Source organism: Cataglyphis hispanica, chromosome 1 (assembly GCF_021464435.1).
Source record: "Cataglyphis hispanica isolate Lineage 1 chromosome 1, ULB_Chis1_1.0, whole genome shotgun sequence".
Classification (NCBI taxonomy): domain Eukaryota; kingdom Metazoa; phylum Arthropoda; class Insecta; order Hymenoptera; family Formicidae; genus Cataglyphis; species Cataglyphis hispanica.
Window position 1 is genome coordinate 4846619 of NC_065954.1, and position 20948 is coordinate 4867566.

Genomic DNA, 20948 nt, shown 5'->3' on the forward strand with positions numbered 1-20948 from the left:
TATAGTATGTGCGAACATAAATTAACTAACTCATATGGAGCAGGATATGACATTTAAAATAATGATTCGATTTACTTACTCGTTTCAGAATCATTTGCGAAATATTTGCAAATCAGCCAATTAAAACAGTTATGCTCATTGTGTGCTCTATTAGAATTATCTTCCGCTGAATGTACAATCGATTGTGACATTATCCCGCACAGAGAGCTTATATTATTCATACTGAAAATTTGACATATGTTGTAGGTCATTGTATGTCATCGTTGATACGCATCATTACTTTTCTCTCCCCTCGTCACCTGCGGTTTAACCGCGTTAAATGACGATATTAATTAATTAATTTGTGAGAATATTAATATTCTACAAACGTGGATGCGCGCGTTTAATTTGTTATTGCATACAAAAATAGAACTGAGAGAAACGCAAAAATAAATCTTTTTAATCTTAGATTACTATTTACACGACAAGAGTATTATTAATACGAGATAAATTTCATTTTTGTAAAAATATGTAATTTAACTAATTTAATAATTAATTATAGTATTCAAATATCTTTGAAAAATAACAAAAAATAAAAAATATAAAAGATTTCAAGATAATATTATTTAATAATTTTATAAAATTTTGCACAAAATTGGCACAGATATTCTGACGTTAATCAATGAATTATTAATATCTAAGTAATAGTCCACGCTTCCAAGAATAAAAAGAAAAATATATTGACATAAAAAGAAAAGTATTGAGGAAGAAAACTTAAAGAAAACTAGGACACTTCGAGTTATCTCAAAATAACGAGCGAACTCTGAAGAAAGTGTAGCGCTTCATATAATCAATTAGAACTCCAGAACGAGTGAGATGCTAATGGAGTTCGACAGTACAAACTAGAGCAAACTAGTGTCGAGTCGAATGAATGCATCAGCTTTCTCACTGGCTCGCATCTGTCTCTATCGTAAATCCATGCGTGTAACGCAAACGATCACAAATCGCTATCTTTGGTCACCTTATTTCTTTTATGTCAAATTTATCTTTTAGCGAAAAATATGCCCACACATATGTTTTCCAGCATCCTAAGAATAAAAAACAGTTTATTGACTTTTCGGAAATATATGGATGAAATGTATGAGAAGAATTGTTGCAAAATAAATTGAAACAAACAAGTTTTATATGAGACCAGTGAAATAAGTAATAAACGATTTTATTATTTATTTATTTTTTTCTGAATCACTTTGCATTTGTTTCTCCATCGTTCAAAGGCCATTATTTGCAAGTGAGGATAAATATCTCGGTCATTCTTTGTTTTGGAGAATTGCCCATTATCCCTCGCCATAAATCTGACAAGTGCCGAAGGAATCTATCGCAAAGTGGTCATCGTAATCTCTGTTATCTTAAGCAGACCCTTCGGTTATGGTTCCTTGCTGCCAGCAGAGAGAGCCTGCTTCGAACTCGGCTCTCATTCCCCTTGACATTGACGGAGTATTGTTTTCCCGAGCAAGATTTCCTTCGGGTGTACTTGATACAAGAGCAGCAAGGATGGATATGACGAAAAAGGATAAGATTGTAATGAAATGTCAACTCAGTGTTTATCTTCTGCGAACTTTGTTTGAATGTTCGAGTTTGATACAAAACGATATTTTCGAAGACATTTTAAGTAATACTGATAAAATATTTCTTTCCTTTTTTATGCAAATCGTTAAAAGCATATTACACATTTTGCTCGCATATTTCACATATTTCACTCATGCCAAAGTTGAAGGATAAATGCTAATTGTTACTCTTTCCGTGGTACTGTTTTGCTGTAATTGAATGATTAATTGCATCTCCGTTCTCGCGCGACGCTGAAAGCGCATATTCATCAATGCCTCTCGTACATATCTATAATTACAGTTCTCAATAATAATTTTAACGTCGGCTATGAATCACAATGTCGTTTCTTTTTAATGCATTTTTGAATTATTTGTCAAACGTATTGGAGAATAATATATTGCTAAATAAGATATCAACAATTTGCGCTTAACAATTACGATCAATTTAACTTTATGCTATATTATTACACGAGAATTGTTTCAAACATTTACGTTAAATTGTTCAAATATATTTATTAATCAATGACATTTTAATCAATAATATGTGCGTGCATATGTAATAGATGCTAAATTTAAATACACATATAAACTCATATATATAGCAATAACCGAAGTGTTACAAATATATTATCTCAATAAAATGTTTGAAATATTTCGATTTAAGAAAAAGAATCCTAACATGTTTCTTCAGAAAGAATTTTATACCGGAACTTCGCTGATTTCTCACCATTTCTGTCTCGCAATTTCTGTTGCCCTGGCAGATTGTATCCCTGCGATTCTCTGTGGAATTAATTCGTTAAGAGGTGGGAGGTTGGCCGTTCCGGCGTGATAGACGGGGTTCGTAAATTTTAGAGGTACACCTGGTACTCTAGCCTAGTAGGAAGGAAGGAAGGAAGGAAGGAAGAGGGATGAGTACGACGGACAAATCCAGCTTCCGGTAGCAGGTCGGCTTCCCTAGCTGGAGTTGATCCTTGAGAATCTCGGTTATTCACTCATGTTAGACTGTCGATAACTTGGTTACAATCTTAACCCTGCCAAACTTTCTTTTCTCTTTCGCACTTTTATGTGCTCGCTCGTCTTGTCCGTCATCTCGTTTGCCACAAAGATCTTTGGTCTGGCTTCTCTTCCGGATCATCCTTCTCGTTTTACATCACTAAATCCAATATCATGCTGTCGCTTCGTATTTTCTGAAAGGATCACTAGGCACAATCTTTGCCTCTATTGCATTTCCATTTTTTTTTTTTGCTCCTAAGAGAAACACAAACGACGAGTTACTTTCGTATAACCGCAACTTGTTGAATAAATAAAATTTCTGAGAACAAAATGAAGTACACGTGCTTGAGTCTTAACTTTCTAATATGTTTATGTAACATATAGATATATATATATATACACAGATATATACATTATAAAAATACAAGTATCTACATATCTGGTATTTATTTATCACAGCAAGACTACTGTGATGCTGTAACATTATTACTATATCTCATTTTATTTTATGTCGCAGGTGACTGGCATCGTAGGCAGAGCGGACGTTCTAGCGTGCATTTTCTTTTTACTGTCCTTCCTTGCCTATCACGGGTGAGTATGGCTTAAACTCTTATAGACTTACTGGCTAGTTGGCTGCTCGTATTTAATTTCTTTTTCAAGTTAATACAAATACGAACGCATAAATGTTTTATATATTAAACTTATATTTGTATATATATATATATATATATATATATATGTATTTTTCACATAAAATATGTATAACAAATATAAAATTTTGAAGTTACACAAAAGATAATTTGATAACTATGTTATGAAAAAAGAAAACTTGTTCTCTTTCACGTACATATCTAATGAGTTACGAAGTTGATATATAATACTCTCCTGTAAACTCGGGGGAGTAAACTTAGAAACTGCGTCTACGTCAAGAATGTCGAGCGACGCTTAACGTCGCGACGACGCTAGTCTGACGCCAAAATAGCGACCCCCATTCGTTTTCATGAACATAGAACCTGAAAATTATAAACTAAACTAATTTACTCCACAAACTACTAACATAGCTATGCGGAAGCATCGTAAATGTGCCCCGGGGGTCGCTCACATCGATCTTCAGTGTTAGAGCTTGAAGAAGAATGACTTTACGCACAAAACAATTTCAATTATGTTTCTGAGAAGACATTATTCTAGCGATATTCATTTTAATTCACTTTAGATGTATTTCTCGCCTCTCTTTCTCTCTTTTTCTCTCTCTCTCTCTCTCTTTCTCTTATGCTACTTCTGGAATAAATTTAATTAACTATAGGAAAGTCTGGCATTCGGGAGTAATACTTAAAACAAATTTCATATAGACGAAGAATCTGTAAAAACGAACTCCATTGCAAAAGCTTTAAAAAGCTTCCGTGAAGGTCGTATTCCAACATAAAAGAGTGGTTGCGAAAGACAAGAAGGTAAAACTCCGTCTGTAGGTCTAGCATCGAGCGGCCAATGGCTGGCCGGCTGGCTAAGATGCTTGTCTTCGAACCTGAGAAATTGATTACTCTTGGCTGCCTTTGAGTACTCTTTCTCCTTCGTTTCCTTCCACTTTTACTTCATCGCCCCGCTCTATGCTTACCTTCTTTTTTTTCTAACTAGTGTCTTTTAGATTCTCCATTTACTGTCTCTTACGATTCACGTTGCGCGTTTAAATTCCCTTGGCGAGTAAGCGTCCGATGATTAATTCCAATTATACATTTAACTTACTGGAGACCCTCGTCGTTCTCTTGACCCCCGACCGCTTTACTTCTCTATAGAATTAGTACATTCTCGCTCGCTCTCTATTGTAGCTGTGGCGAGTTGCTATTAATCTTGCTTAGAAAGCTTTGATGTAAATTGTAAGAAACACTTTCATTTTGTTGCCGCACTTCTAGCCCGTTTTTAACTGCGAGTTGCTGAGGAGCAACGATTTTGTTCTGGCGGATCAGTTTCGCGTTGGTTCTCTTGTTCCTAAAATCCCGAGCGACATCCTGTAACGGATCTGTCACTTGACATAGATTGATGTAGACGCCAACCAACATAAACGAATAAATCCTACATGTCTTTGGATCTATGCGAGAATTGTTTCCCAATATTGGTATTGATATAAGGAAAAAAATATATTAGAGATATCACATGTGTGTGAAAAATATATATCTGTAGAGATCAATATAGTTTTGTCATTACGTTATTAAAGGATTCTCGTTATGAAATTTTAAATTATTTTATTATTTATACTAGATTTTGTACACATTTATTTTTATAATAAAATAACAAAATTAAATGAAAAGATTTTATATTATAAATACATATACATTTTTTATTTTTTTTACGCGATTTTTTATTCGTATAAATCACATTAAATCCGGTGTGTATTTTTTTAATAATAAAAAGAAATTACAAAGCGGCGTACTCGACACAATTGTAGAACACTCGCTTGTTAGCTACTAATTTGTAATTATTATTTGTTTCGAGTCTATAATTATTTTATAATTGAATCTGCAATATTTGTAGACAAGTCTAAAAATAGTTACTGATTTATGTTCTTCAATTCCAAGTAGGAAATATAATTCAGTTTATGATTGTACAATATTTTTTATTTAATTTTTAAATTTCTTTTTTTTTACAGCCAACAGACGGCTTACATATGGTCCAGTGTTTGTCTGGGTGCCCTGTCGATGTTGGCGAAGGAAACTGGCGTTACTGTTCTGGCACTAAACCTTCTTTATGATCTCTGTCGTTCCTGGCATTCAATCAAGAGGTAAGTGTTTAAGCCCTCAACGCTGAAGCGTAATGTACCTCCCAGCGCGGAAATGTAAGGTTTGATGTCGCGAAGTAAACTTTAGATTGATATAGTTATCTTGATTTCAATTATACTTACATGCGTTAGAATGTAATTAATTTAAGAGATTTGAGAATAGTTGGATCTTGGAGAAAAAAGAAATTGTAAAATACAAAGCTTCTTTACTTCTCGTCAAAGTTAATATGACTGTATATAATTAGCAATTAAATTACCATAAATTCTATGTCGTATATGCTCCAAAGCGGTAAATGTGCTTTTCGTGATGAGGCAAAAAATGCGGTCAAAATATTTTAGGGTGTTTGAATTCCATGTTGAAATTAACATTATTCTAATGTTGATTATATTATTAATTTTATAGTAATACTATACTAGTATTCAGTTTATTTGTCATAATAATAAACGTAATATATATATATTGTGAGAGAAAAATAGTCATTACACTCATGCGTTGTACATAAATTTTTCAGGTCTATTTTCGAAGCCAAATGGAACGACGATTCTAGATATTTTTCAAGACGCGCTGCAGCATTACTCGTTTCGGTAAGTTAAAATAAATCTGTGCGTATATGTATTTACTCATAATAATAATAATAATTAGCGTATTATATGTATACATCGGTTTTAATCTCTGATTTACAAACTTGCAATAGAAATTCGCTAAATTAATAGCCATGTCAAAATCATGTGTTTTGAAGAAAGTTCGCTGATAAATTCCATGCTAATAAATTAATGTCACTTTAACATCGATTATTGATGGCAATCAGTAACATTTTTAAAGAATTGCGAGGAGAAGAGTGACTCTATAACAATCTGAAGTATAGACGAGTGGATAATGGTCAAAGTGGATTGGATCCTTTTAACGCACCATGTACGTTCAGTCACGTGTGAAAACCTTATAGGATTTGCAGACGAGTGGCAGGAGCGAACGGCTTTGTTATTATTGTATTAACGACAATGTCTGCACTTCCGGTATCCAGGGAATTGTAGGAACGCCCATGACTATATTCATCCATTTAAATCCGTGCACCCTCAACTTATCACGTAACTGGATTAATGGAAAAATCAAGCTTCAGTAAGCCTCGGCGGCAATTGAACCGTATTGTAGCACGGTACTATTGATTTATGTGTTATTCTTGATTGTGTTATTCACAAGATTTATTGAATTATATGAAGAAGAAGAAGAAAAAATTTCTGATCAAATGTTTGTTGATTGATCGTAATTATATATACGTGCTGTAGTAGTGTAGCTGCTACTAGTGTCTCTCTACTTGGTGTTACTCCTAAAAGGGATTACCTACGTGCTAAGAAAACACGATCGTCGCTCTTCTATAATCCGCGGAATTAGCGCGGATCCCCTATTCCGTGTCCGCATCGTTAATTCTTAACGACCGATATCTTTCGTTTTTATCGCTCGACTGTAGTTAGACACCGATGTTTACAGCAGTTTACGTCTTAAGCAAATTTAATCGTTACCATAGATACACTCAACGTTGAGAATTTCTCTTCACGGTCGTGGAAAATAAATAACATTCTCCTGAATTGCTATGCAGCAAGACAAACTGTGTAGCGAGCGAAGCGTGGAATGAAATAGTGGCAGTTTCAAAAGATCAACAGGATGATATATGATTCACATTAATGGGTATTGCATGACAATCGGAAATATGGCAGGAGTTTGCCATTGATACTCACAATAATAATCAGCTTTCTGTTAATTAGTTTTGTTAAATAACAGCAATAATTACACACTCAATGATTATACACACAAATTATTTCCAAAATTTATTTAAATTATTAAATTAAATATATTCATTAAATATTAAATATTGAATCGAATATGTAATTTGATAGAAGACTTTGAATACTTCAAAGAATCGAAAAATTTGCATAGTTTAATTTTGCTCAAACATTTTATGCGTTTAATGTAGAATCCTCTTTGGTAACTTAATTTTCAAATGAGATTTGAAATTTTTTTTTGAACGAATGGTATAGCTTTTTAAAAAGCTCTTTTTCTTTCTCCCGCTCTCTTGTGGCAAAATCCACGTAGAGGGTATGAAGTATTTTGAATTAAAAAAAATCTTAAATACATTTTATTGCAATAAAGGATGTGTGTGTGTGTGTGTGTGTGTGTGTGTGTGAATTCCGTATTTTCGGCATGGATTCATTGAAGTCATGCTGGTCGATTATTATGACATCATATAACCTCTAAGAGGAGTTTATGAAGTGTTATTAAATCTTCGGCATTTTACGATCATCGATGTTCATGCTCGAGAAACACAAGCTTTTGCAGCGCCGACGCTCATCGTCTTTATTACCGCGAATTAATTTAGACGGCAATGTATCAAGCATACCTACCGACAAGAATGCCTTCGATAAAGATTCGAGAATTTCTTGGTAATTGTTATATTATGAGTTTGTTATAAAAATATATATTTGATAACTGTTAGACTGATAAATAATAATTCAACGATCTTAATTTTTCTGGAAATAAACTTCAAATAATGCATTAAATTATCCGTAACATTTCGTCTTAAATAATTTGGCAATAAATTAAGTTGTACAATTTTTTTCTCGGGGCAGAAATTGCTAAATAAGGTAATACATTACCCTTAAGATGTATTGTATAAGTCAGAGCAACACACGACCCATCACTTGGCCCAATACGAGAATAAAGGTTGCGCATAGAGGGTACTTTAACCGAACACGATTCTGAGTTATGCTAATTTATGCCGCCGAACGAGGGAGGCGTGCTTGCACACGACCTACCCTCACACAGTTATCTACATATCACGGATCTCTTTCCACCCCTGTCGTTTCCGTCAGCCCAGCACTTACACGTTTTCAGGTACGTCGTTTTCAACGATACTTCACAAGTCTTTATCACCGAGAAAATTATCACTAATATTCAAGGATAAGTACTATTTCAATCAGCGTTAAACGCCCGTCAAATTTATAAATTCCTTTCAGTTTAGTAAATTAAAATAAGGATATCTTATTTTTAATTTGTGGAATAATGTTTCGCAATTGCTTAGATATATAGATGTCATTTGTTATACACACTTGTGTCGGCGAAATTAATTTTAATTAAATAAATAGATAAATTAATTTGTTTTGCAAATAAATTATATTTTTAAGAGACATTTCAAATAATTTGCACACAAATAGACTTGCTTCAAAATATTTTACGATTGGTAACGAAACTTATTGCGTTACTGAAATGTCATCATTGCTCTTGTATCGGAGTCAAGGCCAAGTGCTAAAGACGCATCAAACTGCTAACACCAAGGTGACAAACCTAATCAATAGGCCAATCCATTAGGTACACGTGCTGTTTACTGATTGTACATTGCTATGCTCTGTGTTATCTGATTAGCTTACCGTTTAACTCTCGTTTGTCTTACTCTCCCTTAAGATATTATGTTCAAAGATAAATTACGATCAAAAGTGTTATAGCAGTGATAAGAAATGCATTATTGCAATTGCTTTCTTCGACTACTTTGTTATTATTGAATTAGTCGATAATCAATATTTAATTGAATGTGTAAGAAGCAAAAGATGCATTTTCACAGAATCTTAAAAGAAATGAGAATTAGAAGAAATCTCTTTAAAAAAAGAACAAGAAATATATATATATATATATATAATATTGCATTGATTAATCACATGTATTGTAATCTTTATACTATATACACATTAAATTATTTCTTTACTACTATGTTTGGATATTATATGACAAAAAATCGTGGCTCTATATGTATTTATGGTTAAATGTTTGCAATGTTGAAAAAAGCTGCATTGATATGCAATACGACATTTCGTGCCCGTTGGATGTTTATCGGAATTGAATTTCCGCCTCGCTCGCCGTGTTCCGCGGGTCAACCGGGATCTCGTGGCGGCGTAATACAATATTCCAAGAGCTTTCCATTGAAGAACAAGACCGGCATTGCTGGTGTCGGACGTCTCGACGGGATGCGGCGTTTCGATGACGGCATTACGTATATACGACGTGTTCGTACGATCGCTTTAGGATGAACGCTATCCTAGTCTGTCGACTTCGATCCTGGAGGATATGAATACCTCGAATTGGCAGATATTGTCCGGCTCTCCGTCTCTTCCAGAACCGCTTACCACTATGTCTGTCCATCGACAAGAATGTGAGCGAGGCCCCCGACATAGGTACAAAGGCGGGGAGACAGTGAGAGGGCCAGCGATGCTCCCGGATAACTCCGGAATAAGGGATGGAGAATGGTCTATCGGAGGATAGTACGGACGTCTATTGAGTTAGCGAGCTCTGCGAAGAACGTGACGGAAATGTGACGACGGACCCGTGTCATCCCCAGCGCGAACGTGACGACGTCTCGACGTGGCGGAGACTATGAAGCGTTTCCTTCTTTACTATTCAGACTCGCGAATTGCGTTACTTAATTCAACCATTTAAGAAAACGTCACTCTGATACATGTCGCACCCATTAGTGGCATTATTGCGAGACCTTTATTACCTCTATTAGCTTTCTCCACTGGATGTCTTATAAATTGTGAATAATTGAAAAGAAAAGAAAATAACAATATTATGAACATGATAGATATATGTAAAAAACGCAAAAAAATTTTGTCTTTGCCATCTGTTTGTTTTACACCATTAGCTCCATTTTGATTTATTTTATTGTATCATAGAAACTCGTATAAAAGTTTCTATATTTCTGCGTAAAATTTTTATGTCTCTATCATATTGTGCGGTAGATCAATAAACTACAATTTTAGTAGTAGCCTAAAAGCACAGACTTTCTTACGGTTATGTTTTATTTCGCTCTCTTTATCTTCTGAGAAATATAAAAATAATTTATAACCCAACTATGATAAAATATTGTAAATCCATCTTAATTCAAAATAAGAGACACTTGATTCGATGCCACACAGTTTGTTATATTCACATAACTATATATAAGATATTTATATTATAATTTAAATTTTTCTCTCTCAATTATAATATTTAAAGATATAAAGAAAACAAATTTTGTTATGCTTGTGTAAGGATAACTGAAACATTCAACTCTAAATTTTACATTGGTATAAACTCTTGAATGTTTCATAAAGAAAAATATTCTATAACAATATGAAAATTCATCGGACGTTTAATGTTTGCAGTTTGGCATACTTCTTGTGGTACGGCTCGCTCTGCTTCATGGTACTTTGCCGAACTTCTCCGCACAGGATAATCCAGCTGCTTTTCATCCCTGTTTCCACGTCAGGTGAGTATCTGTATAAATCCTTTATGTTACGCGAGTCGCGACGCGAGGAATCCTATTACAATGTTTCAAAACTCGTAGCGATTGAGAACGACTGGAAACTTTATACCATTGTCCTTCGCTGAGGAGTATCGCGTATATGTGAGATCAAAGTGTTGGATGACAATGGAAACAAGACTTTATCCTTTGATCTAATTCAGCTGGGATTCACCTCTCGCTCGATGCAGCAGTTGGAAACATTTAAGCGGCAATGCTATTTCAATTGTTTATTTTTATCTCTGCCATGGAATGTTTTCTCAATTGGATAAAAATTTTAATTTAATTATTTTCATGAAACTGATATAAAAGTAACGTGTATATAGAAATATTTAATTAATTTTTGGCATTTGAAGGCAATGAGAGAAAACATAATTTACACTCGCTTTATATTTATATATTATTTTATATTTTATTCCGAAAATGAGAAATTATCTTATAAAAAAGGAATTAAAAATCTATTTTCTATTCACGCTAAATACTTGACTTAAAATGCCTTTTTCTTTAATGCCTCGAAATTCAAGCATCAGTAGACTATCTGCCAAAGAAAAATTTTCAATTTGTGTTCGGGTTAAACTGAGAGAATCTCGTCTGCCCAACTTTTCCACTCCAATTGCCTGCTTGCAACAGATTCGCGTCGCGTCCTGCTGCGCCGATTCGAGTATCGTCGTCAAAGAATCTGAGCTCGATGCAACTTTTCGGTGCAATTCGAAAATCCTTTCAGCTGATATCATCGAAGATCGAAATGCTGGCAATACTGCGGTGATATTCGCAGCTTTTATTCAGTCAACGCCATATTCTTTCACTTAAAAATTTTTTTCCAAAATATGGGCATTTCGATTCGAATGTCTGAGAAAAAATTTTCTAATATACGATCCGATTTGACAGTCCGCTGATCATGTCCAGTAAATTCGATCTCGCTATTTTCCGTAGTTCAACGATATCACCGCCGTATCTATTACGTCTCAAGGAACGAACGTGTCCTGACGTTTCACGTAGATGGAAAATGGAAATGATCACACGATGTTATTTTCTGGACGCGCAACTTGTCACTGCACAGCTATTGTTTATGACGGAACTATAAAATATATTCACTTCATATGACTTCTTATATTTTTATATAAATATAGAACATAAAATTTTTTCCACATTCACGAAAAATTATCTTAATTGCAGAGACGTATCTTTCGAAGCAGTTATAAACGTAATACAATTAGTCTCTCCCTGCTTTACAAAATTAATTAGTCATACCATTACACTTGATAAAAGCCGTGTTTCTGCAAATGTCTTTCATACGTGGCCGTGCATAACCCGACCGTAAAATTCCTCTTTCTGACGCGACTGACGAAGAAACGCTAATTAAATATAGCATTCTCTCGCTATACCTTTGTTTCTCACTGCCAACGCGGGAATAGCACTGCAAAAAACAACAATTCTAGTTACTAATTTGAAAGAGAGATTATTCGATAACTTTAGCATATTGAATCATTTTGTTTTATTTCCATCAATGCCGTACTCTTCCCATTTGTCTGACATGTATAAATGTGTATTGAAGAGCAGTTTTTTTTTCCCTTCTATTTATTCATCTTTCTTCTCTGATACAATCCCAGCTTCCCATCCTCCCTTCCTTTCTATAGTCAAGTGAACGAATAAGAGTAAAAACAGACCGGAAGAGAAGAAGATATTATCTCATACGAAATACTTTGGGGCTAGAAACCGGGCGGAATATTTTATGCAATGTATAATTTGGCTGGATGTACCGTCGTTTCGCGGAATTTATGATCGCGCAAGCCTACATCGGAGCAGTCTTTCTTTACACTCGCGAATGCTTCACGTTTCCCTTAGGATTCTATTTTTCCTCTGTTAACCCAAAATTCCTCTCTTATCCTTGAAATATCTTTGCTGTCAAATATATATGTATGTGCATGTATGCGCGGCACACGCGCTGACATATGTCTGTAGGTGATGCTGCAACTTGAGCAAATTTACGGCAAGACGGTCGTCGTACGGTTTCCGTAAATGTAATTATGCGTTTAGGACGTTCCGGGAATATATCAGACGGTATATTGGCGGTACCGTTCGACCGCTCAGGTGTGGCTACTTCGTTATATATCCCGCGCGATTAATACGATAATTTAAGTTTAAGCTTGTTAAGCGGATGACTGGCACGCGTAACTCCGCGCGAAGCGCTAATCGCCACTTAAATAGGCTACGATATAAATCATGCCCCGCGCGCGCCCGTTATTAACGCGGAGCTCGAAACAACGTGTTCTCTCGACAACGCGTAATTACGACTTGCTCGCTACAATGTAGGATGCACACGTGCCGCTTCAATTCTCGTAAGATTCGCAATTTTATACCGCTGTATAACGATAACTTCTTTATACGAACAAGTTATCCAACTTTGCACACGCGTATCCAACATAAGCCGTACGCTAATTTATAAAAAAAAAATCCTCTAAATCGAAAACTAAACTTTGCGATTCCCAGCTTGCGGATACTGGCGTCGAGAAGATATTACTTCACTTTATTAGCAGATCGTAGATGTGGTGTGAATGTGTTATATGACGCGACATCCCCTCAAATGAGCCCCAGTAGATGTCGGATATATTTGCTGCCCCTGAGAATTGCGAAAGTGCATTAGAAAGTGCCGGAAATTTCGCGTCGTGCTTTAGAGAGTACAGAGTAAATGATATCGTTAAAGGGTCCTTCCGGTTCCGGACAGACTCGTATATGGGTACGGTGCACGGTCTTTGCGATGATTAATTCCACGATGGGTCCGCCCCATGTGTCTCGCTCTGTTGCTGTACTCATGTGCAATAATATTATAGACGCTACACGCGTGTCATTTCCACTATGGTCTGCGCCGGCTTCGTCGTAAAATATTAACGCGGTAGACAGCTTCCGCGGAAGACGGTACGACACATTACGAGTGTTACTACGCATCCGAAACTATCTCCGACAATCCCTTTAAAATTTCTCTATTTCTATTAGATTTCCCTCAGAATACAACATGATCTAGTATGCAAGAGATTATTAAGGAGATTAAGGAGATATAAATGATCAATGATAAGATGGGATGTGACAAATTTAGTCTCACTGTATATATTCAGCTACATATAACGGGATTAACATGAGCGATGGACGTCTTAAATAATAATCATGTGATATAATTGTGCTTGCAATAATTGATCAATTCTTAAATATAAATTTACGTCTACATTTTATCATAATAATATCATAAATTAATAGACAAGTGTTTATACGAGCAAACTGGCAATTTATTGTTTGATTGTTCTATCATAACGTTTCGACCATATGGTTTTGGTCCTTATCAAGTGAAACTAAAATAACAATACTATAAATAATGATAGTCAAGTTACAATGAAATAAATATAATTATGCACCTACGTTATAATTAAAAAGTAGAAAGAGAAAAATCGAAATGTCAAACTGATCAACTTGTGTCAACCACTATGTTTGGAATACTGAGAACGACTAAACGACCTTTATTAATTTATCGTATATGTTGTTTAAATTCTCTGTATCTTTTTGGGAGTTAATAGTGTTGTCAAATTTTTTAATAAAAAACATTTCAGCTATTTCTCTCCTTCTTACATGTTTTCCGTTATGCAGAATTTTAAGCTACTTTTTAATTATAACGTAGGTGCATAATTATATTTATTTCATGGTAACTTGACTATCATTATTTATAGTATTGTTATTTTAGTTTCACTTGATAAGGACCAAAACCATATGGTCGAAACGTTATGATAGAACAATCAAACAATAAATTGCCAGTTTGGTCGTATAAACACTTGTCTATTAATTTATCTACTGGCGACATTTTAAAATTAAACATAAGAATATCATAAATATTTTGACATTTTGAATTGTGAATAACATTAACAAATAATTTTATATATTCTTTATGATTAAAGCAACTATTCTTTATGTTCAATTGTACACTAAATAGAAGAACGTAACGTTGTAATAATGATGACAGAGCCAGTTCACGGAAGTAACTGTAATTTTATTGTTTTTTTTTTAAATCGCCGCAAGAATTCATGGGAATTTATGCAGCATAGTAACTTAAAACTTCTTCTCTCTTTACGTTTGTATATTTGAAATATATGTATATACTCGGGAGATTTATAAGTTTATAAAAACAGCTTACCTCTCTTAGGAGAACTGCGGAATATCTCGGAAAGAAAGCAGAAGAAATATGCTATAAATGGTTAACGTAAGTTTTCTCGTAAAAAGATTGTTCCACTTTCCTCTCCGTTTGATATTTTGATACTTCTCTTGTTTTTTTTTTTTATAATATTGTGTGCATAAAAAATTGGTGTATAAACCAAAAGCATATAATAGTTTATACGATAATACGTATAAAACAAATTTGTAGAAAATTCTACGTCCCGAATTATAAAACGCGAAGTCCTCGATGCGTGTGTCGACGAAACATTGTCTATAGAATGACAGAGTGCACTTTGAATTTTATCCATGATAGAGAAGCATTAGAATAATCATGCACAATTCCATTCAATCGCTGGCTTCTTTTTTTTTCAACATTTACTTTATTCAATTTGTGAATGACAGTAAATTGAAATTGAAATTTGGAATATTCTTAACAATAGGAGAACGACGAATGTTGCTGTGCAATGACTACGCGTGTAGATTTTAAATTGGGCAAGAATCACAATTGAAATCGCAATCCAGCGAAAGCTAGCAGTCGAATCATGTTGTCGCGTATTGACGCGATTTTCTCCAAGGAGGATGTCAAAACTTACTTTCATATTTATGAACTACGCTATGCGAAAATGCAAACGTATGCAGCACTAGTCATTTACGTTGCGCTCACAATCATGCACGAGTGATAGAACTTCATGCATGTCTGATAGCAATAGAGTGTAATATAGCGCCTCTCCCTCTCTCGCTTCTAGTTCCCCATCGCTGTATGTATAATGGCATGTCTTTATGACGTAATCCTTTGACCGAGAATATTGTTACGAGAAAATTTGTATCCTCTCTCATGGCCATTTTACTGAGAGTCCTGTTCAATCATCTTTGAAGTATTACTCTCTGTATTTTAATATCGCGTATCCCAATTTGCTCGCACAAAGTATTTTGCTGCATGTTGCAAATAGCGGCCTTTGAAAAGAAGTAAAAAAAATATTTTATAGTGCTTGCGTTATATCTCACTATTCGTAAATTTGAAAATTCTCTAGCTGAATAAAATTGATTGAAAATAAAGTAAAGAGTAATTTCAATTTTATTCAAGATTGCTTCTGTCTTGGAACGATACAACAAAATATATGAAAGACATTAATATCGATTGCTAGCGAAAGATAATGGAAGTTATATTCATTGTTCTCTATTCGCATAATCATCCATCAGAACGTTAAATCCATGGATCAGTTTTCGTGCGGACGCCTCATTGCCGGGCGATTAATTCTCATGATCGGAAGTTCCCGCAGTAAATGGCGTTAAGCTCAAGTCTCCCATTTCCCCTTTCTCTACGTCAGAATCGTAGGAAAGTGGCTGCTCATTTATTAGTTAAATCTAATATATCTTGTTAAATCTCGTATATTGTTTTTTTTTTTAAATCTCGTTTTATTACGGTTAATAATATATCAAAGGGTAGTAACATATTGGTTGTCACGCAGCTGTAATAACCGGCGAAAAAAAAAGTGCATTATAAAATGCACGAGCTTTGGAATTATGTATGAATATATGAAACTGTTTCTCACGTTAAAACTATGAGCAAGAGAGATTTACGGTTTGGGGAATATTTTTGTATATATACGAATACTCACACATCACACGCTCAGTTAATACCGCTAGTCAACTACGGACATATGCGCTTCTTTCTCGCCGTACCTAAGTACTTTCCAGGAGCTAACTTTGTATGCTCCTGCCATAATTTATGCTCCATTCAAGCACCTGCGCGCCTTCCCGGAATTTCGTCCTTCTCCCCCGCATAAACTTTGTGTCACGAATTCACCGTAAAGATTGCATGGTGATATACCCGGTGCAGATAATTAACATTAACGTTTACGAGACGTTTATAACTAGACACTAAACCATTAAATATAGCCGCTTAAATAAACGCTTTTTTCCTTGGATAATTCAACAAAAGTATATGTTCCGGAGAAGAATATCATCTTTTCTTATTTCAAACGAGAACAATTGAACAAATCGTTTATTCGATATTTAAATATATTTTTTACAAATAATTTGTCTTGTAAAATTTATCTAAAACATATCTTTTGAATTATTTGTCAAAACAACGACTTTAATATTGCATTAATATGTGTTGGCGAAAATTACGTATAAATATATAACGAAAACGAACTAAATGATCACAACGTGATATTATTCTACCTCTCGCAAGAGTGAATGAGAATATACGTGGGCAAAGGACTTCCTGGGCAGTGAAAATTTTGGCGTAGAGATAAAATGCCTCTGACAAAGCTACTGCGACGACACTGCTGAGTGCGCGTAATTAGTTATATCCGGAGGCACTGTTCTCTAACGAAAATCCCTGGCGGTAGTAAATTTTATACTTCATACAAGAACAAAGCAACGAAGATGATATCAAACAGCTTTTGTGACTTTTTTCCTCTTTCACTTCTATATCAAAGAATTTGTTGCTGACGCAATATCGTTACCGTACCTTAAACATGTTTCCTGCGTGGTGAACTTTATTATCTACTTTGTAGAATGAATTGCGATGATGATTCCTTTTTTTCAATATGCTTTTATTATTCATGGTAGAATTCAAGTGAGAAATATAAATAAAGTTTATAACGCATCTTACCTTAAAATAGAACTCCTTACTGCATAGTCTTTCCGAGATAAATAGTCGTGTTTCAACTATTCTCGGGAAACAGTGAGACCAAACAGAAATACACGTCTGCGACGACTAGAGACAAGGGACAGGAAGAAAGAAACGTTATAAAAAGAAAATGTCGCCGTGGGTGTCGGCTGCGGAGTATCCAATTAGCCGATACTCGAGAGACGAGTGGATGTTTCGAGACTCGGGAATATCTGCCGGTATCTTGGTATATCTCGTAGATCGTGTGGTGTGTCGCTCTTGTGGTACGCGCGGGTGCAATAATAGTTTTCAAGATTACTCTACATATGTAGACTTTGTTTTATTTTATATTTTCAGTAGAAAGTGCAAAAAGGGAAAGAGTAGTAAAGGATAAAAAATAAAATTCCAGAGCGTGATAAAAACATTCTCGATATTGAGAATGTCATTGAAGTTTTTTTTCATGAGATGATTCGGTTTATCATATGTAGAGTAGGAGGGATTATATTATTATTTGATTTTGTTGGTTTTTTTAATAGCTACCACTCAGTTCTTTATTAATGAATTGCGTAGTTTCATCCAAAGTTGTTTATATACATTCTTATGTAGAAAATATTACTGCTTATATGGAATTTAAACTAATAAATTTGCGCTGTTCTATATCTTGTAGATAAAATAAATTTATTCAAGAGCTAAGATTCAATAAGAGTATATTATTGCGTACGAATACGTGCGCATATTTGCCGAGTAAATTTCATGAGTAACATTTGAATAAAATTATATCTTGTTTCATAGTCGCTTACGTAGACAATTTTGCAAGCATCAACACGTTATACACGAGAGATATAAGTCATTCATAGTGTCGCTACCTCAACACGCATCTATCCACAGATATATCTACGTTGGGTTGCGCAATGACGTTAAATTATCTATTAACCACTTTAGAGGACATTAAGTCAGTAGGACCGCGAAATTTCACCGCTCCACCGTATACGATGCCTCAGAGGCAGATCCGAGATGCCTTAAAGATGTAGAGTGTGGTTAACAGCACGCATTTACACCGAGCTCCGAAGCCGCGGAATGTCTCAGACTAACTGATACGGCATGACATAAATTCTCTATAGCCTCTAAGAGCACTTTGGGTAAACCGCATCGGCTTTCTTACTCAAATGGTGTTTCTATATGTATCGTGTCGTTACATTATCATATATATTATATATATATATATATATATATATATATATATATATGTATTGTACATTGGATTGCGAAATATTTTATAATGATTAATGAGAGATTCTACCAAGTTTGTGTGTGTGTGTGTGTCATTACGTTAGCAAAATTGCTCTCTAATGACAATGAAACAGTAATAAATTAATGTTGCATTTCTAATGCTTGAGTATAATGCATCATTACTGACAAGAAGTAGAATAAATCTAACGACTTAAAGGATTTCTCGCTCGTAATAATGGTGGCTCTGCAACTGTATTAGCTCTTCTGATTTACCGCTGGTGTCACTGATATTTTGCTTGAAAATGGAATGTAATACAAAATGCAACGGAGGATTTACATGCGGAATATTATTGTTCTGGAAGTATACGTGGCTTTACATACATGCGCACAACAGTGTACACATAAAGTATTAAAGATGACATTTATTGTAGAGAATATTAATTTCACATATTACAGATAGTTACCAAGCATTATTAAATCGTTCGTAATATCTATGAATTTCGAAAAATAATTATTTACGTCATAATTACTCGATATCTTCTTGTTCATTTACATTTAAATTTCATCAAATAAAGTCAAAATTTTGAATTGGACTATAATTTATCAACAAGTGTCATGTGCGTATAAGAAGTATTAATATAAATATATTAAATAAATCCGACAAAATTCCCATATTCAGATAATGCGACAGTTACACAAACGTTATATGACAACGAGGCATCATGGGAGATGTCGTTGACAATCCTCAACGGCATATATCTCATATATATGGTTACACGCTGAATCCTGAATATTTCACCTACAACTCCATACGTTATAATCCATTCCGACATCTTCCATTCATTATAACGTGACGCGTCGTATAGTCGTAGAAATATAGACGCCAGACCAGAGGAGGTATCAGCGCGACGAGAGATGGTAGTGGAATAGTTAAATCGAAATGTGTACGCGTTTCCTGAATCCATTCTGACGCGTTCGTACGCATCAGAAATGGATTGTCATCGGTATCCGTATGCTGGAGACCGACGGCGCATTCTGGCACGAACGCAAGGCGAAGCTTCATCTTCGATCAATCAATCCCACCGCTTTCGGCTCTTCGTTCGTTCAGCTGGAAGTCGAGTAAATTACTACGAAACGGTTATAATCTACGTCTTACCCTATCCGGGATTGCACGTCACAAATTATCTAAGTAGAAACCCACTTACTAATTCTCTTACTTTTCACTATCGTCATCACGGTTTCTACATTCCGTTTCTCCTCTATTCATTTTTTTTATTCATGTCAATGCACTTTTTTATCATGCTAAGATGAGAAAATATTCGGCCAGGGCTTCATTCACTGATAGGATGAAATACATATATGCCTTTTATTCAGTTTATATTTATTTGTTATATAATTTATATTTATTTGCAAAGTTTATATTTTATTTTTTCAACAGTATGTGAAAAGCTAATTAATCTTTAAGAGCTAAAATAGAGAGTGCTAAATGTTCTCAAGTAACTTATGGGAGATCATATTAATGGCTCTAATTTTGGCCTTCGTCACAAAGTTCAAAACTACTCTATGCGGATGTATGAGAAATAATGTGTGGACACATACGTGGTCAAAGTTTATACGCGATTGAACTTAGTTATAGCAGTGAGATTTATCTTTGCAAAAGTTGTGTGTTAGAATAACCACAATTAAATTATATTAATTATAACGATGTTAATATAAAACACATTTAGCAGCTCAAAAGTAACTATGTCGCGAAATTAACAATGTAATAACTTTACCGGTTCGGTACGTATTACTCAATGTATCATTTATGATCTATGAAGCATATAACTATCACTATTATTCTCGGAATAACGTTTCAATCCAATTTCGAGTTACATGAATTCCATCTGATCATAGTCTATTGAATACACATTACGTTCACCGATAAATATCGTTTTGGTAAATCAAGTGTAACATACATATATGCGAAGGATTAATTAGGAGAAATCTATTTAATGAAGCATAATTAAAAACTGTGTCGTAACGCTGCAATTAAGTAGCGCAACGTAGGATAAATAAATAATGGAGATTGCGATTGGAATTTATTGTATACATACGGAAATAAGAGGATAAGATGTACAATAATATCTTTGTCATATCGATCAAATGTGATTTTAATTAATAGAAATCTTTTATGAGCTTGCTGGCATGAGCATGGCATGTTTTTATCGCGTTTATGTTCCGAAACATAC

The 20948-nt window shown here is 34.6% G+C and overlaps 1 protein-coding gene across 6 annotated transcripts in view; it reads left to right on the forward strand.

Moving 5' to 3' along the window:
• LOC126849949 (protein O-mannosyl-transferase TMTC1-like) overlaps positions 1 to 20948 on the forward strand; it is a 211732-nt gene that overhangs the window by 149129 nt on the left and 41655 nt on the right. For all 6 annotated transcript variants that reach the window (XR_007687480.1, XM_050592447.1, XM_050592456.1 and 3 more), the window contains 4 exons: positions 3094 to 3167; positions 5218 to 5349; positions 5859 to 5931; positions 10534 to 10637. Coding sequence is in view for 5 of the 6 variants with exons in the window: in XM_050592447.1 (XP_050448404.1) it covers positions 3094 to 3167; positions 5218 to 5349; positions 5859 to 5931; positions 10534 to 10637 (383 nt within the window). In the remaining variant the exon portion in view is untranslated. The remainder of the gene's footprint in view (positions 1 to 3093; positions 3168 to 5217; positions 5350 to 5858; positions 5932 to 10533; positions 10638 to 20948) is intronic.